This window comes from Microtus oregoni, unplaced genomic scaffold (genome assembly GCF_018167655.1).
Source record: "Microtus oregoni isolate MIOR12 unplaced genomic scaffold, Mior012 000027F_ref0000203, whole genome shotgun sequence".
In the NCBI taxonomy this organism is placed as follows: domain Eukaryota; kingdom Metazoa; phylum Chordata; class Mammalia; order Rodentia; family Cricetidae; genus Microtus; species Microtus oregoni.
The window spans coordinates 33,449,364-33,473,084 of NW_024543086.1; the positions used below are offsets into that span (position 1 = coordinate 33,449,364).

At 39.9% G+C, this 23,721-nt stretch overlaps 1 protein-coding gene across 3 annotated transcripts in view; it reads left to right on the forward strand.

Annotated features, from left to right (window-relative positions):
- The window catches only part of Fchsd2 (FCH and double SH3 domains 2), a 215,412-nt gene that overhangs the window by 154,489 nt on the left and 37,202 nt on the right, over positions 1-23,721 (forward strand). For 2 of the 3 annotated variants that reach the window (XM_041676210.1, XM_041676211.1), the window contains exons 9-12: positions 8,826-8,948; positions 12,694-12,789; positions 14,302-14,373; positions 23,471-23,587. In XM_041676210.1, the coding sequence (XP_041532144.1) occupies positions 8,826-8,948; positions 12,694-12,789; positions 14,302-14,373; positions 23,471-23,587 (408 nt within the window). The remainder of the gene's footprint in view (positions 1-8,825; positions 8,949-12,693; positions 12,790-14,301; positions 14,374-23,470; positions 23,588-23,721) is intronic. The other variant, XM_041676212.1, reaches the window with a different exon arrangement.

Below are 23,721 nucleotides of genomic sequence, written 5' to 3' on the forward strand. Positions count from 1 at the left end.
TAGGCTGCTTACAATTTCCAGCTTCAAGGGAGGATTTTGATACCTCTAGTCTCCATGAGCACCCACAGATATTGTAATGATTTCAGCCACATAAGGCTGATACTTCTGGGTTCTGGAGCCATGCATGTGCTGGAGGTGCCTGAATGTTAAAGGACCCTGCGTGACCCACATGCACATATGTGTGGTTAAGTCCACGATGACTCAGCTAAGCCCTTGCACATGCATGAGCCCATCTTCTGCATCATCTGCGTATGACGTAGTCACACCAACCCCTTGTGCGCATGCACTAGGCAGCTTTTAAAAAGCTGGACGCACCATCTTTCTCTCTCTGCACACCGATTCCCCAGGCCTGTACACACCCCCTCTAATAAACTCCTAAGCGGGTTTGTTGCGTGTTCCATGTTTCCTTCTTGCTCACGCCAGGGAATTTCGTTGGTGCCATGACCAATGTAATGGATTAATTTAAAAAGCTGTAGGTTCCCAGCTGCTGCCGCAGCAGAAACACTGTAGGTCCCCCAGCGGTGGCAGTGGACCATGTGGCAGCAGGAGCGAACAGCGGGTCCTGAGAGCAGCCAGTCCCAGGCAGGGACTGTGCAGTTCCCAGTGGCTGCAGCAGACCATGAGGAGGGACAGACAGATGCACACTCCATGAGACCACGCTGCAGGTGTCTGAAGGCGGCTAGTCCCAGGCAGGGAGACACGCAGCAGCGGGCGAGAGACAGAGACATGGATAGGCACACCATGCAGAGTGAGGCTGGATATTTATTCAGTGGGTTATGGAAGGGAAGAGGGTGAAGGAGAGAAGAGGAGGAAAGAGATGGAGGGAGGGAGGGAAGGAGGGAGGGAGGGAGAGAAACAGAAGGGGGAGGGGGGAGAAGTGGGGAGAATGGAGCAAGGCAGAAGCAGCCTCTTCAGGGGAGAAATGGAAAAGGAAGGAACTCAGGCTGGAAGCTGAAGATCAGCCTGCCTCAGCAGACTGGGGGGGGGCGTTGAGGGGAATGGGCATGGCTTATCTCTTAAAGAGACAGGACAGACCATTACAGATATAAATAACAGAAAATAAATCTTAAAAATAGTTCTTACTTTAAATTTATAAGAAACATATATATCATTTGGATTTACCTGATTGAGTCTGAAATAAAAATTGTTTATAATAAAAAGAATCCCTGAGTGTGTGAAATCCTGAGTGAATGTGTGTTGACATGGGCACAGCTATGCCAAGGCCTCCAAGGCCCTCGACCCATGGAAAATTGGCAAAGCCATTATTACTGTATGGAGCAGGCTAAAGAGGATGGCAAAACTTTCCTCCAGAGTCTTGATTTCAAATGACTATAGTGTATGCAAAAACCAGCAACAAGCTTCCTCCTCAAAGTTGTTTATAGCCCGAGCCTGCTGCCCACAGAACCTCTTACCAAGACTAGCTAACTTCCCCCATCCTCTCTCTAATAAACATGCTATGGTTCTGAGTTGCCCACAGTAGCAAGTACCTCCCTGCCCCAGCTTTTCTGTGTGTGTCTGTGTGTCTGCCCTTTCTTCATTTCATCACCATCCCTAGTCAAGGTCTCAGCAATCTACTGTGAGGCTTTTGATCTGTTTAGTTGAAGAGAAACAAAAATACAGGAAAGCAAAGTACTTGCACAATCAATTATCTATGCAAATCAATTTATTTCTTTTTCAGATTTATTTATTTATTAAGTAAACAGTATTCTGCCTGCAGGGATACCTGCAGGCCAGAAGGCACCAGATTTCATTATGGATGGTTGTGAGCCACCATGTGTTTGCTGGGAATTGAACTCAGGACCTTTAGAAGAGCAGGCTCTTCTCTTGACTCATCTTAACTCTTAACCACTGAGTCATCTTTCCAGCCCAAGGTATTTCTTATAATGTAACAAGAGATACAGTTTAGAAAGTGGCTGATATGAACTACAGTTATTATTTTTGTTATGTTTTATTTTGTGCACATACTGTTGTATGATATTTTGTTTGAGTTCTGACAAATGAAGCTTGCCTGGAGATCAGATGCAGAGCTAGCCACTAGAAGCTGGGCGGTGGTGGCTCACAGTTTTAATCCCAGAAGTCCAGGAGAGTAAGTGATAAAGTGGGCCAGACTCAGGATCTAAGCCTTTTTGGAGGGAGGAAGGACACAGGAAGCAACTGGCAGCTGCTCCTCTGGTTTTCTGATCTCCAAGTCTTTACCCTGATATCAGACTCCTGGTTTTTATTGACAAGACTAATTAGGATCATGCTTCAACACACAAACTTTTTTAAGTTTGGAAACTATTATACAGTGTGTAAATGCTATTGCTTCTCTTGCTAATATTAATACCACCAGGCTTTTCAGTCACGGCATCAGTGTGGATTTAGCCATGTTTTTAAACCTGTGACTTCTGATCCAATACATTGTTTGTCAAACAGATATTTGTGAAATGGTGTCAATAGGTCAGGCTCCATACTTGACACCCAAGATTCAATGCTTAACAGGCTGACATAGCCCCTCCTATTCATAGGGCTCAGGAATCAAAGAAAAGATAGGCAGTTGTCATAAACTATTGATTATGCCATGAGATAAAATGACAGGAAGCAGAGAGAAACATTTAGAGTTCATAGCAATCAAGAGAAGTTCTTACAGATGAATAATGAGCAAGACAGGGAAGAGTGGATAGAGAAAAGGCATCTTTGGAAGCTTAGAGGCAAAAGAGAAGTACTGTAGAGTCAGAAGATGCACAGATTAGGGAAACTGGCAGTGAAGGGGAATGAAGGGGCAGACTTAGGCCATCTAGAACATGCAGTTGATGGTAAAGTTTAAAACAAACAAAACTGTATAATGCATAGCTAATGAACAGTGTTGAACAGTCATATAAAGTACACAATTCAGAAATATCCTCCTGGCTACAGTGTGAAATGTGTTGGCAGGGCCAGGCATGGTCACAGACCTTTAATCTAAGTATTCCAGAGACAGAGACAGGCAAATCTCTGAGTTCGGGGCCAGCCTAGCCTTCATAGTGAGAGTCACACCAGCCAGGACTACATAAGATCTTGAAAAAAGAAAAAAGGAAGAAAAGACAGAAACAACTGGATATAAGAAACTGTTGGGAAAAGCCAGGTAAGAAATAACAAAAGTACTTTGAAGGCTAGTGGTGTAGCTTTGTGTAAAGCGTGTGCTTTGAATGTGTGAGTGCAAAAGTTTGATACCTAGCACTGCTAAAATTAATTAACTTTTTTTTCATTTTTTTTATTTTTTTTATTGAGAAAAGAAGAAAAAAAAACATAAACAAAAATCAAGTTTCCACCTCCTCCCAGCCTCTCATTTCCCTCCCCCTCCTCCCACCCTTCTCCCCCTCCTCCCACCCTTCTCCCCCTCCCCCCACTCCTCTCCCCCTCCCTCTCCAGTCCACAGAGCAGTCTGGGTTCCCTGCCCTGTGGTAAGTCCTAGGTCCTCCCCCCTCCGTCCATATCTAGGAAGGTGAACATCCAAACTGGCTAGGCTCCCACAAAGCCAGCACATTAAGTAGGATCAAAACCCCGTGCCGTTGTCCTTGGCATCTCATCAGCCCTCATTGTTCGCCATGTTCAGAGAGTCCGGTTTTATCCCATGCTTTTTCGGTCACAGTCCAGCTGGCCTTGGTGAGCTCCCAGTAGATCAGCTCCACTGTCTCAGTGGGTGGGTGCACGCCTCGTGGTCCCGACTTCTTTGCTCATGTTCTCCCTCCTTCTGCTCCTCATTGGGACCTTGGGAGTTCAGTCCAGTGCTCATGTGTGAGTCTCTGTCTCTATCTCTATCCATCACCAGATGAAGGTTCTATGATGATATGCAAGATATTCGTCAGTATTGCTCTAGGATAGGGTCATTTCAGGTTCCCAATCCTCAGCTGCCCAAGGAACTAACTGGGAACCTCATCTTGGGCACTTGGGAGCCCCTCTAGGGTCAAGTCTCTTGCCCACCCTAAAGTGGCTCCCTTACCTAAGAATTGTGGTTCCATGCTCTCCTATCCACCTTTCCTTTATCCCAATTCTCCTGTTTCCCCAAGTCCCCCCTCCTTCCCTTCTACCTTTTCTCTTCCCATCTCCCCTTACCCCCATCCCACCAATTAATTAACTTTTAAAGGCTTTGATTTCTATTCCTTTCTTTTCTTCCCTGCTTCCTGGTACTCATACTCATATAGCTAGCACAGTGTCTAAGTACAGTTGATACTCAGTAGCCAGATCATTCAGAGTACATGGGAATTTCGTTTGCCTTAAAATGCATGCCTTGTTCATGTACCTATATTATCATGTGTTGTACATAAGTAGAATGTTTTGGGTGGTTTCTTGCAAATAAGATTATTACTTCTAAGTTTAAACCTTCGTATTGGAAGCTATATGTCTCTTTTTAAAACAAATTCATGAAAATCATAATTTAAGGTAGAAATGTTTATGCCAACTCCACACGCCCCAGCATCTGATGAAGATTGTATATAAGGCATTTGCAGTGCCAGAGTTTCTAGTACCCAGTGTTGCCTTCTAGTGGTGAAAAATGGATGATTTAGCATTATTGTTAATAACAATAATAGTAATAATAGCAAAGTTTTATTTTTCCAAATGTACAGTTGATTGAACTTGTTCATGCCTTTTCACCAGAATCTGGGCCGTCTTCTCCCTTTGTGTTTCTGGTATAAATTACTGCTTTTTTTTTTTTTTTTGGTTTTTTTGAAACAGGGTTTCTCTGTAGTTTTGGTGCCTGTCCTGGAACTAAGTTCTTGTAGACCCGAGTGCTGGGATTAAAGGCGTGCACCACCACTACCCGGCTCAGCTCTGCTTTGAAGCCAGTTTGATAAGTCCTTTCCTAAGTAGCTCTGGAAGGGGAACCATGAATCTTCAGTCTCTCAGACGCCACAGTGGAGTAATAGCTTACAGTTGTGAACTTCCTTACAAAGTTTGTTGTATGGAGCAGTCTAGTCAAACAGGACTAGATTGTTGAACTTGTCCTGAACTTTGCCTTTGGACTACTTCTTCCTTTCAGCCTTGCCACCGGACTTATCTACTGGGTTTTTTTTCTATTTTGGCCAACTTTCTGGCATCTTTCTGGTCATCCTTGGGTGGCCCTAATAGAGCTCGGAGAGTAGTGATGATTACTCAAGATTCAGCATTGCCACTCATTGCTTTGGGAGCAGGTTGGTGTGTGTGCGTGTGTGTGTGTGTATGTGTGTGTGTATGTGGTGTTGTTGTGTCAATTTTATATTTTTAATATAATACTTTTGCTTGATGTAGTAGCCAAGTACAAAATATAGAAAGAACTAACTATAAAACTTCTATAGAAGATTCTTATAAATAACACTAACATATAAGGAATAAAAGAAAAAACAGCAATGTTAGATGATATCAAAATTTACCTCTGGTTGTCCTGAAATTCACTCTGTAGCCCAGGCTGGCCTCGAACTCAGAGATCTGCCTGCCTCTACCTGGGATTAAAGGTGTTTGCCACCACTGCCCGGCTTAAAAATTTATCTTTCTCTCCTGAGTAAATTGGAAGCATGGGAACCTTGGGGGAGGATTGAAGGGAGAAGGGGAAAGGCAGGGAAGGGGAGCAGAGAAAAATGTAGAGCTCAATAAATATCAAATATATATATAAAATAAAAGCAAGCCCAGTCTACAGAGAAACCCTTTTGGGGGTGGTGGGTGGGAAATGCTGCAAGCCCATTGTAATTATGGTTCTGAAGCCAAGGAAGGGACAACACCTGGTGTGACAATGACAGTGGCCCATGTTTGTATGTACCTGAACCAGCTCTGCGTGGTGACATAAGCCTGGGATCCCAGGACTCTGTAAGCAGAGGCAGGAGGATGAGTTTGAGACCAGTCTGGGCCATACAGCCCACCCTGTCTCTGAAAAAAAAAGGGGGGGGGAATCCCTATATTCTGTGCACACAAACATCCATGATGAAATGGCAGGTGTGGAGTCTGCTTCAGGATGGGAATGGGGAAGAGGCAGCTGATAAGCCATGACCATTGACAGCCGCAAGGGAGGGATGGATAGGCAGAAATCACATCTTTAGACACTCTGCTTTCATGTTTGTAAAATTACTTCACAGTAGAAACTTTTTAAAAATCATATGTTATATTTCCTACAATAACATTCATAATGCTAAAAGAAAAGAAAAGAAAACATTTTTAGCCATACTGGCAGCCCAGTCTCTTGAACTGTAAAGAATAAAACCCAGTCGTGTTGACAGAGAAAAAAAAAATTTCTTTTGCCGGGCGGTGGTGGTGCACACCTTTAATCCCAGCACTTGGGAGGCAGAGGCAGGCAGATCTCTGAGTTCGAGGCCAACCTCATCTACAAAAGCTAGTTCCAGGACAGCCAGGGCTACATAGAGAAACCCTGTCCCAAAAAAAACAAATATATATATAATATATATGCATATATTATATATATTTATATATACATATATGTGTCTTTCAAAAAGATGCTTGAGAAAGTAAAAAGGCAGCCCACAAAATGAGAGGAAGTATTTCCAAACTAAATAGCTTGCAAAACTTTAGTATCTACAGTATATAAAGAATTCTTGCAATTTGAAAGCAGAAAGACACCCCAACTGAAAAATATGAGCCAGAGACTAGAGATGTAACTCAGTTGATAGAGTACTTGGCCAACATGCAAAAACTCTGGGTTCAATGCCCATTACTGCATAAACCAAGTGGAAGCAGAAGTATCAGAAGCTGAGGTTGGGCCAGTGAGATTGTTCAGTGGGTAGAGGCACTTGTTTGCAGTCCTGACAACCTGAATTTGATCCCCAGACCCTACAACTTAGCAGGAAAAAAAAAAACCATAATTGTCTTCTGACTGTCATGCATAAACCATGCCACATTGTATGTCTCCTCTCTTTAGAAAAATAAGTAAATAAATAAATGGTTTGTTGAAAGTATAAGATCATTTCCAACAATCGATTGCACAACAATTTCAAGTGGCATTACAGGAGGCCTTGTCTTAAAAAAAAGAAAAAAAAAAGAAAAAGAAAAGTCAAAGGTTTAAGCAGATAGTTCCTCAAAGAAAATAGATCACTATCTAATGAAACATGCAAGGATAATCAGCATCATTGGTAATAGAGTCATGAAATTTAAAGTCATGATGATATACCATCTCTAGAATGTCTGTCATGATTTAAAACACAGAACAAGGGGACTGAAGAGATGGCTTAGAGGTTAAGAGCACTGACTGTTCCAGATGACCTGGGTTCAGTTCCTAGCACCTGCCTGATGACTAGCAACCATCTGTAACTACAGTCTAAGGTGGTCTAACATTCTCTTCTGATGGTCATGAATACTGCACAGGTGTGATGTACAGACATACATTCAGGCAAACACTCATGCACATAAAATAATAAAATCTCAACAACAACACCAATAAAAAACACAAAGCAAAACACACACACCAAAAAATAAATGGTGGCAAGGGTATAGAAAAATTAGAATCTTCATGTATTGCAAGTGGATAAGGGACAGCACTTTGGAAAACAAAGTTGCCATATGGCCAAAGAAGATTCTTCTCCTGTGTGTATCCTTAGAGAACTAGAAGCAGGTATCAAAGCTAAATAAAGGTTAAAGTGAAATTACAAAACAAAATTTATTTGGAAGTAATAAAAATAATATTGAAATCTAGAACACTTGTATGAATATCTAGGATACTAAGGACAGGTTGGCAGTTTTTGTTGGGATAAGGAAATATACTTAAGCCATTATTTTAAAAAAGCACATTGACACTCTGAGAGAACTGGCTAGCTCTGACTGGAAAATACTATGTGTAGTGAGAGGAGCGGGCCACGTTCTGCCGCCCAGCTAGCTTAACCCCTGAAATAACCACAAAGAAATTGTATTAATTTAGTTACTGCCTGGCCCATTCTATCTAGCCTCTTCTTGGCCAACTCTCACATCCCGATCTAACCCATTTCCGCTAATCTGTGTGTCACCACGAGGTCGTGACTTACCAGAAAAGGTTCAGTGTCTCTGACCTGGTGACTTCATGGTGGCTCTCCCTGTCTGCCTTCCTCCCAGTATTCAGTTCTGTCTTCCTGCCTATCTAAGTTCTGCCTTATCAAAAGGCCAAGGCAGTTTCTTTATCTAACCAATGAAAGCAACACAAATACAGGAGGACCTCCTACATCAACTGTGCACAGAGCTAGGCTGCAGCCCAGTTCTGTCAGTTGATGAGAAGAGAAAAATGCAGACTTAAAAGATAAGGCTGCTGTTTTGATGGGTTGGAATGGCAGGAAAGTTCTTGGAATGGTTTTTGGGACCTGAGTGCTTTTCTCTTTGGCCTCTCTGTTTTAGATGTATATAACAGGAATGTTTTCTATGTAGATAATCAAACAAAATGTGCATAAACATTCATAACATTATATGTTTCGCTCAGATTGCTTTGTAGCAGATATATACAAAATTCTAATCCTACCAATAATGGATGAGAAAAATAGAGGAGATTAATAATTATTTTGTATCTTTTCCAGGCTCTGTGTCTGGATTCTTTCTTTTGATTAGTCCATGTAAAATTCCTCACCTCATTATCATGAAGTAGCTACAGAGGAAAATAACCAAAGATCAGAATCCAGATATTTTTGTTTCTAAAATGTTCTATTTTTTAATAAGCTTTACCAATATTGGTTTCCCTTTGCTGGTTGCTGTTCATTAAAGATTCAACACTTCCCTAGTAACTGTTCCCATATTCTTAGGTAATAGTCTGTGTCTTTTGTCGGTGTATTAATAGATTTTTAAATTGGATATTCCTACTTTTCTTATAGACAAAGGAATTGTGTGTCAAAAACTCTATCATAATTTTTGTTTGTCCTCTTGTTTAGGCTCTCGATGGAAATGTGTATGACCACCTCAAGGATTATTTAATAGCCTTCAGCCGGACCGAGCTAGAAACTTGCCAAGCTATACAGAACACATTCCAGTTCTTACTAGAAAGCTCAAGCAAGGTAATGTGTTTATAATACAGTGGGTAATATTGCCTTTTTAGAATGCAAAGTTTTTCCATACATTCAAAGTGAAGATACCAGTTATAGCTGAAGGTTTTAAAGGATATATTTCTGAAAAAAAGTCTCCTGAAGAAAGTGGGAAAATGTTCTGACCACCTTCTGGATGAGTGTCACAACTATGAAGAAAGGAGAGCTGAAGTAGCAGGCTGACTCGGGCATCAGTCATTGCTGTATGCAGTGCCTTTGAGACAAATCAGTGAAAAATCTGATCTGTTCACACAAACTTCAAATCCGTTCAGCTCAACCATTTGAGAGAACAAGGTCGTGTATCAAGGGAGAGAGTAAGAAGGGTATACAAAGGGAATATAGCATTGTAGATTTAAAAACAAATTCTAGAATACCTTGGAGTTTGTTTTTAACAAATTAAAAAATTATTTATTTATGTATATGACTGCTCTGTCTTCCTGTAGCTCTGCATGACAGAAGAGGGCATCAGATCCCATTACAGATGGTTCTGGGCCCCATGTAGTTGCTGGGAATTGAACTTAGAACCTCTGGAAGAGCAGCGAGTGCTCTTAATCACTGAGCCACCTCTTCATGCCTAAACTCACTTGCACTTTCTTTTTCTTTATCTTTTCTGTGGGATGGGGGTGGAAGGGTAGAGGTAGTTCAAGACAGGGATTCTCTGTGTAGCCTTGACTGTCCTGGAAATCACACTTTAAAGAAGGCTCGCCTCAAACTCACAGAAATCCTCCTGCCTCTGCTTCCTGATTACTGGGATTAAAGGTGTGTGTCACCATGCCCAGCTCTAAACTCACTTTCTCTTTGCTATCATTCTTTGATAATGATCTTTTCATTTAATATATTGGCAGTAGTGGTATACGCCTTTAATCCCACCACTCAGGAGTTCAAGGCCAGCCTGGTCCACAGAGTGAGTTCCAGACAGGCTCCAAAGCTACAGAGAAACCCTGTCTTGAAAAACTAAAACAAACAAACAAATTGATCTGTTAACTTTGCTGACAAGCCACACTGGATATGTCGAATATACACACTCAAAGAAAAGAAATGTTGTTTTTCCTCAAAATTAGATAAATTATGTTTCTTTTTGACAATAGTATCTCCTTTAGAAGGTAAAATGTTCCTGTAATTGTTACTTTCTGGAAGATGCATTATGATGATTTCCTGACTGTACATTTTAAAATATATACATTCTACTACGTGGTTCTACTCCTTTAAAAGATCTAGCTCAATTCTTTTGTTTTTTATTATTTATTTATTCATTTATTTTGTCAAGGAGAATGGGAACTGGCTAATGTATTTAGAAACTGTTTAGGAACTAGGATATCCATCTTCATGAGATGGAGTTCAAAGACGGGCATGAGAAGGGCACTCAGACTCTTTATCCTGAACACCTCCTAGTGGAAGTGTTCTTGTTTCAGAGCACCTGAGCTCCTGACTTTAGGAGTAGAAGCATTAAAAGAGAGCTGGAGAGAAGGCTCAGCAGGTAGAGCACTTGTTGCCCTTGCAAAGGGTTCAGGTTCAGATCCCAGCACCCACATGGTGGCTTACTATTAACCAGCTGTAACTCTAGGTCTAAGGGATCTAACACCATCTTCTGACCTCCGTGGCCATCAGGCATGCACATGTTATACATAATACAGACAGACAACACAGCCACATAAAATCATATAAACTAATCTTCTTTAAAAACTTAAGGAAAAGCTTTTAAGATGCTAAGTTGGTATCAAATATAAACATTATTTGTGTTTTACTTTTGACATCTTGTCCTATGTCTATCCCTACCCAGAACCCAATAAAAGATGTAAAAACATTAATGTGTAGAAAAAAGAGTGGATGAATGGATGGATACACTTTTAAAAGAAAAAGAAGTAAAATAGTAATTGTGGAGTTGTGGTAATAAGTATACAGGTGTTCTTTGTGACATCTTTTTATATTTTATTCATTTATTTATTTTTGAGAGAGGGTCTCACTATGTAGTCCTGACTGCCCGGACTTACTGAATAGACCAGGCTGGCCTTGAACTCACAGAGATCCTCCTAAAGTGCTGGGATTAAGGGTGTGCCCCACCACACCTGGCCAGTTCTTTTTACTTTAATGTAAGTGTTTGAAATCATGAGAATATTGGAGGAAAATGTCCACAAAAGCTTGTTGATTTTGTTCTTTCTGCATAGCAATGGTTTTTGACCCCTGGGAAAAAATACGTTTAGTAGTCAGCTCAGGTTTTCTGATTTTTTTTTCTCATTTTTGATTGTTTTTCCAGTGTGTTTTAGCAGCTTTCATTTTCCTATATAGTTGTTCATTTATCAGCTCTGGTGGCACACCTCTTTTAAGAACTTGTCTGTCTCTGTCACCTTCTCCCTTGTTATTTCTGTTTACACTTTATTTTTTTATGAAGTCAGTCAGTTTTGTTAATTTTGCCAAAAATATGTTTTGTTCTGTTTTTTAGTGTTCTGTTTCATCAATTATTACCTTTCTCCACAGTATTTCTTCCTTTTTTGTTTTTGTTTTTCCAGACAGGGTTTCTCTGTGTAACAGCCTTAACTGTCCTGTAACTCACTCCGCAGACCAGGCTGGCCTTGAACCCAGATCTGCCTGCCTCTGCCTCCCAGGTGCTGGAATTAAAGGCAAGGGCTAATCCCCCACCCCCAGCTAAAAGTATTTCTTTCTGTATTCCTTTGTGTTCTTGAAATGCTTGTTTCTTGTTTTTAAATAACTAAACACACACTCCTACTACAATCTGTAACATGAAATGTAAAGGGCTTTTATTCTTATTTCTACATTGCCCCCTCATTAGTCCATGAATTATTTAGAAGTGAATTTTGCATTTAAGTTTAAGTTGGAGGGCTGGAGAGATGGCTCAGTGGTTAAGAGCACTGCCTGCTCTTCTCAAGGTCCTGAGTTCAATTCCCAGCAACCACATGGTGGCTTACAACCACCTATAATGAGATCTGGCACCCTCTTCTGGCCTGGAGTCATACATGCAGACAGAACACTGTATTCATAATAAATAAATAAATCTAAGGAAGGAAGGAAAAAAGGAAAGGAGCCAGGTGATGTGTAGCTTTAATCCCAGCACTTGGAGGACAGAGGCAGGTAAATCTCTTGTGAGTTCAAGGTCAACCTAGTCTACATAGTACATTCCAGACCAACCATAGCTCCATAGAAGTACTTTGTCAAAAATAATAAGTAAATAAGAAAATGGCTGGGGGCTGGAGAGATGGCTCAAAGGTTAAGAGCATTGTCTGCTCTTCCAAAGATCCTGAGTTCAATTTCCAGCAACCACATGGTGGCTCACAACCATCTGTAATGGGGTCTGGTGCCCTCTTCTGGCCTGCAGGCATACACACAGACTGAATATTGTATATATAATAAATAAATAAATATTTTTAAAAAAAGAAAAAAAAAGAAAATGGCTGAATGAATCTTTAAAAATGAAGCTTTAAACATTTTTTAATTTATCATTATTTGGTTGTTGTGTGTGCATGTGTATGTGCATGTGTGTGGAGGCATGCTACAGTGCACTTGTAAAGGTCAGAAGACAACTTTGTGGAGTTGGTTCTCTCTTTTCACCTTTACCTCGGTTCTGGTGATTGAACTCAGGCCTTCAGTCTTGTGCAACAAAAACACTCTTTAACTGATATGTCATCTGGCCCTAAACTTTAGACTATAATTACTGGACATTTTAACCTTACTTAAGACTTACAGGTTCCTGTTTTGTCTTTAGGTGGTACGGGACTATAACCTTCAGCTGTTTCTACAAGAGAATGCTGTATTTCACAAGCCTCAGCCCTTCCAGTTCCAGCCTTGTGACAGTGACACTGTAAGGGAACTCTACATCTTCACTTCGCTCGTTGTTTGTGCTGAATAAGCAGCAGAAGATGAGTGTGTCTCATTAGTTTTAACAACAGAGAAACCACACCACTTCTTTCTGAGTACAGCTCGCATATCCAGGGTTTTTATAGTGTAGGTTGAGGTAGAAAAGTTTCAGAAAATCTGAAAACAATCAAAAAAATTAAAAAGTATTCAGTGGATTTTTTTTCCAGTACAAATTATGTTTTCTGGACATACTTCATACTGTGTCCTTTTTCATACTGTATATTTCTTCATACTATATTCTTCAAAATAACCAGTGGCTAAATCTCATCCAGGACAGAACTAATAAATGGAATGATAAATATGTGCATGAAAATATTTTGGTTGACTTTATACAAATTATAGGTCTTTGACAATTCCTTTTATTTTTAAATTGTTCAATGCATTAATGTCAAGCCCCAATGAGAAGTTTTTAAATAGCAGACATTAATCATTTTTTCCAATATTATGAGAAATGTTTACAATTATTTGAAGTTTGAAAAGAGACAAAATATCCATTTGACAATAAAATTACAAAATTTAATAGTTAAGAATGAGAACATTCTCCTAAAGTAGGAAGCTAAGACAGAGGGCAAAGTATATTTGTAACTCTTTTGATAAGTTCATAGTCAGTACCAGGAGAGCGTATAAGAGTTTAGTAGATATATGTTTGATTCCCCGCCCCCAGCTTTGTAGCGCTAACTGGCCTCAAATTCACAGAAATCTTGCCTCCACCTCCCAAGAGCTGGAATTACAGTGTGAACCACCATACCCAGTATTTTGTTTTGTGTTCTTACATTCTAAATAGCCTTGTGTTGAAGACTATATAAAAAAAACGGAGGATATCTTTAGTTTCCTCTACATTATAATTTATTGTAGTAATACCTCCCCTTTTAAATTTTTATTTATTTATTTTTAATTTTTGGCAGTATTGAAGATGAAAACCTAGGGCCTTGTGAATGCTAGGCAGGTGCCCTGTTGCTGAGCTACCTCCCCAGTTCTTCCCCCTTTAAAGGCATTCAGCTTCTGCTTAATGACTCAGTGATATTTTCTTAGAGTTGAACTTCTTTGAGGCCTGGGATGAATAAATAGGACATTAGAAGATACAGGTTATGATTCTGTGTGGTACTTACTCCTCTAATTCCAGCAGTAGGGAATAGGATGAAGAAGAAGGCTAGCATGGACTACAGAATACAGTGTTGCTTTTAAAAGAAAAAGAAGATGCAAAGTCTGAACAAGTTTATTAAGTTTGATAAACTTAAAATTCTGACCAATTTAAGGTTTGTTTGTTTTTTTTTCCTTTGCCCTTTTGTCACAGAATAGTGACTCTTACCTCACTTTTCCAAAGCTTAACTATAGCCCTAAGACCTGTCTTTGTTTTTAGGCACTGTGCTAATGTTCTAAGCTATTATGTCCCCTGTTTACCTTAAAATTCTAACTCTCTGCTGTTTTCTGTCCTTGCGCAATCTTTACTGGGCAGAGTTTAAAAGCCGCCCAACTGGTGGATATTGAGCTCTCCCCTGTCAGTGCCCTGAGAATGACCATAGCTGAGGTATATGGGGGCATGGGCAAGGGTGGAAGGGTGGAATGTGTGGGCTTGCATGTCGTTGAAGGGTGGGACCTGATGTTGGAATGAAAGTCATATATGGGCCCTTAAATGAATCATCCATGACTATCAGTTTTTTCCTTATATAAATCAGGAAGGCTTTTTGTTTATTTGTTTGTTTACTATTTGTAATCAAGAAAGTGAGATGCTCATTCTTCATCAGGATTATCTCAAGTACCTTAATTTATAGGAGCGTTGATATAATCCTGCCTTTATTAAAAGAAAACTGGAGCCTAAAAGTAAAGAAACTTGATCAAAGTCTTAATCATGAATGAATGACATAGCTATTGTGATGGCAGTGTTAATGTTCTTCCTGCTATGCGGAATGGTCACACCCTCACAGACATACATGCAGGCAGAACATCAGTGCACATAAAGTAAAAGTCAATAAATTATCGCCAGGCGGTGGTGGTGCCCACCTTTAATGCCAGCACTCAGGAGGCAGAGTCAGGATCTCTGTGAGTTTGAGGACAGCCTGGTCTACAAGAGCTGATTCCAGGACAGCCAGAGCTACACAGAGAAACCCTGCCTGAAAAAAACAACAACAAAATACAGATACCACCCCTAATAATTTTTACTCTCTATACAGTCTAGTATTCTTCATGAGGCTAGAACCCCTCTTTAACTGCTTCCTTTTAGAGTTGGTAGCACTAGGCCTACCATGGAGTGAAGAGTATATGTCAGATCTATTGACTCACTCTCCCGTGAGGTAAGCTTCAGCCATGCAGAAAGGACTAATTGCCTCTGTCCTCATTCAGATTTCTAAAAACGTTCTTGTTCCCATCTTGTTTTGAAGCATATGTCATTTCAACAAACACTGAATCCCTACTGTATATGCAAGTCACTAGGTTACATGGTAACCTGTAACATCTGCGTTACTCTCTGCTGTACCGTTCCTGAGCCGGGCAAGGGCCTTGAGATTAAAAGAACACACAAGAGACGTGGGTCATTCGTGAGGAGATAATGCCGAATGCCATTTATTCAAGCTTAGGACAAACCTTATATACCTAGCTGCTGCACAGTGGAACTCCCCCCAGGCAAGTGGGAAATTACCACATCCAAGATAGAGTATACAATAGCCATATAGCCAACCACCATGGGGGCAGAGGGAGCACAGGAACAAACAGGATGTTTAGCCAGAAAATGCAACAAAACATCTGGCCAGAAACTGTCCTCAAGATGAACCCCGAGAGGAGGGTTAGACCACGGGCCACAGTAACCTGTGTATGGTGGACTAGATGAGCTCACTGATACGTACACAGATGGTGGCATTTTCTTGGTGTCCAGTGGCTAATATAATCAGGAAATCCTGATGTGGTATGATTTTTAAACAGGTTTATTGAGGCATACTTATATAATTTACTCAGTTCAGTATACTGAATAATTTTTGTGTTTACCAAATTATGTAAGTATCATTATAAGTAAGTCCTGGAACATTTACATTTTTTTTTCTGGACATTTCACTAAATTAAATTATGGAGTATGTGTACTCTGTTGTATCTTTTTTTTTTTTTTTTTTTTTGGTTTTTCGAGACAGGGTTTCTCTGTGGCTTTGGAGCCTGTCCTGGAACTAGCTCTGTAGACCAGGCTGGTCTTAAACTCACTGAGATCCTCCTGCCTCTGCCTCCCGAGTGCTGGGATTAAAGGCGTGCGCCACCACCGCCCGGCTAACTCTGTTGTATCTTGTTTCTTTCATTTAACATGTCTTTTCGATTTATCCCTGTTATTGAAAGTGCTTGCATTTTGTTGTTTTTTAATTTCTGATTAATATTGCATTCCATGAATATTCAACATTTTGTTAATCTGTTTATCATTTGGTGAACATTTAGGTTGTTTGCACCTTGGCTCTAACCAGGCTGAGAAGTCAGTAAAGTGCTTTTCCTGTAAGCAGTTCAATACCCAGAACCCACTTTTTTGTTTTTGTTTTTTGTTGTTGTTATTGTTGTTGTTGTTTTTTTAAAGAGAGCATCAATTTGACAAGAGCAATCAAGGAAGATTTAAAGGGAGGAAAGGGAAGGGAGAAATGTTGTATTTATAATTAAAAAAAAAAATCCCAATGCTGTGGCTGGTGAAGACAGGTGACTGACTCAGCTTGCTGATCAACCAGCCTAGCCTGCTTGGTGAGCTTCAGGCTAGTGAGAGACTATATCTCAAAAAACGGTGGGCAGGCAATGGTGGTGCACACCTTTCTTCCCAGCATTCAAGAGAAGAAGCAGACAGATCTCTTAGTTCAAGGCAGCCTGGTCTATGGAGCAAGTTCCAGGACAGCCAGGGCTACACCATAGTGAAACCCTATCTCAAAAATAAAAAAATAAGATAAAAATAAATGGTGGACAGCACCTGAGAAATGACAGTAAAGGTTGCCCTCTGGACTACGCGGCTCATGCGTGCGCATGCACATTTACACACAGAGAGTCACAGAAAGAGGTTATGCTATCATAAACACTTATTTATATTAATGTATCTTCATTTCTCCAGGGTTGCTGGGTGATAATAAATTTGTGTTTAAAGCACTTTTAGGAAACTGCTAACTCTTTGCCCAGTAACTATACCATTTTTTATTTCCACTAGCTTTATATGCTAGTTCTTATTTCTCTATATCATAACAAATATTTGTTGTTGTTGTTCATTTATTTTGGTTTCTTGTTTATTTCACGGACCTGGAGGTCAAACCAAAGACTTTATGTATATTAGACAAGCACTGCTGCTGAGCTACATAGCAGCCCATCCTTGTGGTTATGAAATAGTATTTTATGATAGTTTACCAGGTGTGTGTTTACTTGATGACTACCTGTTGAATGTTTTCATGACTTCTAGACCTTTATCTATCTATTTTGGTAAAATATCTATTTTAATCTTTTATCCATTTTTACATTTTATGTTGCTTTTATGTTACTTTTCTTTTTATCTGTAAATTTTTTATTTATTGTCTTTCGTTGAGCTATACATTTTCCCCATTGCCTTTCTTTCTTCCACTCTCCCCTTCTACTCTCTCCCCTGCCCCCCATGCTCTCAGCTTACTCAGGAGATCTCATCTTTTTCTCCTTCCTAGGTGGATCCATGTATGTCTCAGGGTCTTTGTTGTTGCCTAGGTTTTCTGCGGTTGTAAACTGGTTATTCTTTGCTTTATGCCTAAGTTACTTATGAGTGAGTAAATATTATATTTGTCTTTCTGGGTCTGGGTTACCTCACTCAGTATGGTTTTTTTTCCTAGTTCCGTTCATTTGCCTACAAATTTCAAGATGTCATTATTTTTTACCACTAAATAGTGTAATGGACTCTGAATCCAGCGATCCGAGTTCATATCTCGGTGGAACCTGTTCCTTGAAGAAGAGACTTGGTCAGTCATCGTCATCAACTCAGACTAAGAAAATCAGTCTAAACGAGCTGCCCACACAGCTTCAACATTGCTGGGGGCATGCTTCACTTTTCACTTCAGTGCTCCATTGTATAAATGCACCACATTTTCCTTCTCCATTTTTCAGTTGGGGGGGGGCATCTAGGTTGTTTCTAGGTTATGGCTATTATGAATAATATTGCTGTGAACATAGTTGAGCACATGTCCTTGTGGTATAATTGAGCATCCTTTGAATATATGCCCAAGAGTGATATTGCTGGGTTTTGAGGTAGACTGATGCCTAATTTTCTGAGAAATCGCCATACTGATTTTCAAAGCAGCAGTACAACTTTGCACTCCCACCGGCAATGGGGGAGCATTCACATTACCCCACATCTTCTCCAGCATAAGTTGTTATCAGTGTTTTAGATCTTGGCCATTCTGACAGGTGTAAGATGGAATCCCGGAGTTGTTTTGATTTGCATTTCTCCGATGGCTAAAGAGCATTTTCTTAATTGTCTTCCACCCATTTGAGATTTCTCTGTTGAGTGTTCTCTGTTTAGGTCCATACCCCATTTTTTAAATTGGAATATTTGTTCTTTGGTGTCTAGTTTCTTGAGTTCTTTGTATATTTTGGAGATCAGTCCTCCGTCAGATGTGGGGTTGGTGAAGATCTTTTTCCATTCTGTGGGCTACCATTTTGTCTTGTTGACTGTGTCCTTTCCTTTCCAGAAGTTTCTCAGTTTCTGGAGGCTCCAGTAACTAATTGTTGCTCTCAGTGTCTATACTCCTGGGGTGATATTTAGAAAGTGGTCTTCCATGCCAATGCATTCGCGGCTTCTTCCCACTTTTTCTTCTGGAGGCATCACCATGCCTGACTTCAAACTCTACTGTTGCGTTACAATAATGAATAATGAGGTTCATTGTGGTTGGTTTTATGTTGATGTCTTTCATCCATTTGGACTTGAGTTTTGTGCATGGCAATAGATATAGATCTATTTACATTCTTCTACATGTCATATCCAGTTATGCCAGCACCATTTCTTGAATATGCTTTTTTTTTCCATTTTATACTTTTAGCTTCTTTGTCAAAAATCAAGTATTCATAGGTGTGTAGGTTGATATCCAGGTCTTTGAATCAATTCCATTGGTCCTCTTATCTGTTTTTATGCCAATACTGAGCTGTTTTGATTATCGTAACTCTATAGTAAAGTTTGAAGTCAGGCATGGTGATGCCTCCAGAAGTTTTTTTTTTTTTTTTATTGTACAGAATTGTTTTGGCTATCCTGGGTTGTAACTAGAAGGCTGTTAATTAATTTCCTGCTACTTAGTTCCAAAATAATCACATGGAAACCATATTATTTGCAGTACTGTTTGGCCAATAGCTTAGGTGTATTTCTGGCTAACTCTTAAATCTTAATTTAATCCATCTCCATTATTTTACCACGAGATTTGTGGCCTATTGGCAAGGTTTCAACATGTCTGTCTCTGATAGTGGCTTCATGGCTTCTCCTTAACTCTGCCTCCTTTCTCCCAGCATTCAGTTTCATTTTTCCCACCTAGCTAAGTTCTGCCCTGTTATAGGTCCAAAGCAGTTTCTTTATTCATTAATGGTAATCACAGCATACAGAGAGGAATCCCACATCACCTCCCCTTTTATGTTTAAATAAAAAAAAAACTATCTGTAACATAGTAAAATTACATATAACAAAACAAGTATCAAACAAGAATTACAGTTATAACATTTATATTTATTTTATCTTTTATCATGACTAAGGAAAACTATATCTATTCTTCAACTCCATCATAGACTCCAGAAGGATACAATATTACCTAAATAAACAGGAAGTGCTTTGTAAGCAATTTCCAAAACTCTAGAATTGTCAGAGACATCTCACTACCTGGACAGTCACCCAAAGTTCTCCTGTATCGTTGAGGCACCCATCTTCAGCCTTTAGGCCCACAGTATCCGACAGACTTTTCCATAAAGCAGGAACTTTCAAAGACAGGTCTGCCTATATTGGCAGTGTGTCAGTCAGTTTCTTCTGTGTCCTGCAGAATGTCTAGCAGACTCTTTCATGAAGCAGGAACCCTGAAGGATCATCTCATCTTTAGGCAAGTTCAGCAGTCATTTCTCTGCAGGTCCTGCTTGTCCAGTTCACCCAACATACCATCAAGCAGTCCAGGCAAGAGCAGTTTCTTGCCCAAATGGCTAACAAACTTCATGAAGAACCTCTTCAATGCCCATCTTCCTCTTAAAGTAATTGGTGCTACCAGGAGCAGATATGTCTTACTGTCATGAAAAGTCTTTTTAAAACATTTAAATGCCATATTCCATAGGTCTTTGAAAGGTTTGAAGAACACCTATCTAATTGAAATATATCTAGAAAACCTAACTAACATGACTAGAAGCTTGACTATTTTAGGTAATTATCTATTAACCTATATTTCTTAGTTATACATTACATTTTAAAATGAGCTAGACAAACATAATACCTTAATCAAGAAAATTGACCTTAAATTTGTATCAGTAGACCAAGATCCATACCAATACAAATCTCTATAGCATATCCCCTTTTAAATGTGAACAGACATTTAAAAACAATATTTGGGAATATGGGCATAGTTCTCTCCAAATTGCTTCCTGCTTTTTGTTGGGCAAAGTAATTTTTGGGGTGTTCACAGTGACCTTTCAGGGGGTGTTGGTCCATCAAATCACATTAATCTGTAAGGTTCTCATCTTCTGTGGAAACAGAAGAACCCCTTTTTCAAAGCAACATATCCTTAGACTCATATTTTGAAATCAAGATACCTTTAAAATATTGGTTTCTTAGCTCCTTCACAGTCCAAAAATTCAAAGAAAAGACAATAATATACATAATCCAGACTCTCTGTATATTCTGTCTTTACATGGCTTATTTGGTTTTATTCTATTACTTCTTAATATTTATTATCTTTATTACTTTTAATCTATGACTGTCTAAGCTCTGTCTCTTTAAAGACTTGGTTTTTTTTTAATTATTTTTTTCTCTCAATACTATTTCTCTTCCTAGCCTTTGTACATTGATTCAACACTGTGACCCATTTAGAGGTCTTTTTTTTAAAATCTGGATTTGTCTTTATTACATATCTGTAATCCTTTTCTGACCAGAATGGCTTCTTAAAATGCTAAGGACTTCTTTTTTTTTTCCAAACTGTCTTCCAAATATTTATTTATTTATTTATTTATTTATTTATTTATTTGGATTTTTCGAGACAGGGTTTCTCTGTAGCTTTTGGTTCCTGTCCTGGAACTAGCTCTTCTAGACCAGGCTGGCCTCGAACTCACAGAGATCCACCTGCCTCTACCTCCCGAGTGCTGGGATTAAAGGCGTGCACCACCACCGCCCGGCCCCTGAAAGGTGTTGGAATAAGTAATATTCAACCCAAGCAAGATGATCCCTACCTATAGTTTACTTAGCTCAAGAACAGCCTAGACAACACAGGAGACCCGTCTCTGACAGCCAACAGTCTGTGTTCTGAACCAGGATTTTCTCTTTTCAGCACATTTGCCCTAGTACATCTCAATGTGTCTTCTTTCCATACCAGAACTAGTAATGACTGTCCTTCACATGCTGCTGCATGTCTTTGAAAAAGCACAAGAAAAACATCCATAAAATATAGATACGTATGATGTATACAGGCAGAAAAAAATGAGGAGTGTTTCTCCCTCCAACTTCCTGGCAGGAAAGAGAAGAGTCTTTCATCTTTATTTTCCTTGAACTATGAATAACAAGATTTTAGGATATAATGGTAGCAAAATCTGACATTAAATTTCTGTTGTATCATATTTTACTCTAATTCTAGCCAGTATTTTTGGTTTTTATTTTTATCTTCCACAGGTTAGTAGTTACATTAAGTAAATACATCTTATTTTAGAATTTTTGCATACTTAAATTTTACTTAGGTGAGACATTTTATGCATCTATTTAATAATTAGTAAAAATTGCCCTAATATGGGGGGCCAGAGAGATAGCTCAGCAGTTAAGGGTACTAACTGCTATTACATAGGACCCAGATTCAATTCCCAGTACCCACATGGTGGGTAGCCTCCACACAGACCAGGCATACACATTTAGAATAGACATACATTCAAAGCAAAACATTCATATAATAAAAGTAAATATATAAAAATTTAAAATAAGTAAATCAAAATTTAAAGAAAAATAAAAGCTTTGGTGATTTTTTTAAAAAATTGGCCGGGTGGTTGTGGCACACGCCTTTAATCCCAGCACTCGGGAGGCAGAGGCAGGTGGAGCTCTGTGAGTTTGAGGCCAGCCTGGTCTACAAGAGCTAGTGCCAGGACAGGCTCGAAAAGCTACTCTGAGAAACCCTGTCTTGAAAAACCAAAAAAAAAAAAAATGCTCTAATATATATAAAAGGCAAATATATTTTGGGGGAAATTTACCTGAAATTTTTAAAACTTAATTTATGTTTATGTGTGTGTCTGTGTATGGATATGTGCATATGAGTACAGGTGCTGAAGAGGCCAGAAGAGAGTGTTGATGAATACATTGGAGCTGGAGGTATAGGCAGTGTCAGCCTCCCAGTGTCCGTGCTGGACTCCAAACTCTGGTCCTCCTCGAGAGCAGTTTGTACTCTTAGCTATTAAGCCATCTCTCCAGCACTGCTTTGTAGTGGTCTATGATTTACATTTTGATAAATAAATATTTCCTGAAGACCAGAAGCAAAGCTAAAACCACTAGAGGTCAGGCAATGGTGACTGACACACACCATTAATTCCAGAATTTGGGAGACAAAGTCAGATGGATCTCTGTGAGTTCAAGGCCACCCTGGGCTACACAAGATCTATGCAGGAACAAATCTAGGAGGTGATGGCTCACACCTTTAATCCTAGTTCTGGGGAGTCCCATGCCTTTAGTCCCAGCACAAGAGAGAATATAAAATGGGAGGAGAGAGAGGCTTAGTCTGTTTAGTTTACGGTCGCCCAGCCTTGGTAGAAGTAGACTTCTCTCGTGGCTTGGCTGCTTCACTTTTCTGGATTTGGGGTTGATTTCTGTCTCTGGGTTTTTATTATTTGTGCTGCACTACTTGAGGATTATTTTTTGTTTTTTTTTTTTTTTTTTTTGAGGCAGGATTCTTCTGTGTAGCCCTGGCTGTTCTGGAACTTACTCTGTAGACCAAGCTAGCCTTGAAGTCAGACCCACCTGCCTCTGCCTCCTGAGAGCTGGGATAAAAGATGTGTGTCACCACCACCTAGCTGAGAACTCTTCTCAGGAGGGATGGCTCTTTCCTCTGGTGGACATTTTGTTGCATTTAGCAGTTTCTCATAAATGAGGAAGATAGTCATAAGAGAATTTGTGGAAAGTTCTCCTGTTAAGTAAATAGATATCTTCTTAGGTATATGAGGGCACGGTGTCCCAACAATGAAAGGCCGACTTTCAGAGGGCAGGTGATATTTTTTGGAATCTCCAGTGTTGCTAGTCAAGTGTTTAAGAGGGAGGGGTTCATCTCCAGCGGCTTCCAAGACTACTAATCTCTGTAGCTGCCTCACAGGGACTTTGTTTGACTTGAGACCTTGCTTCCCACAGTAGTAGGGTGTGTCTTACATTGTCAGTGCAGATCAAAGAGAGACCCTCTGATCCGACTACAGATTGGTGGACTTTGCAGTGGAGTAACAGTACTTCTCTCTGTTCTCTCTTGTAGAGTCGACAGTTAGAATCAGAGACTGGAACCACAGAGGAGCACAGTCTAAATAAGGAGGCTCGGAAGTGGGCCACACGAGTAGCGCGTGAGCACAAGAACATTGTTCAACAGCAGCGGGTGAGTATGTGATAGCGCGCCCTGGCTGCACTGTGTGTGTGTGACCCACGGAGGTCAGAAGAGGGCATTGGCATCAGATCCACTGAAACTAGCGTGTAGACAGCTGTGAGCTGCCATGTATGTGCTGGAAGTTG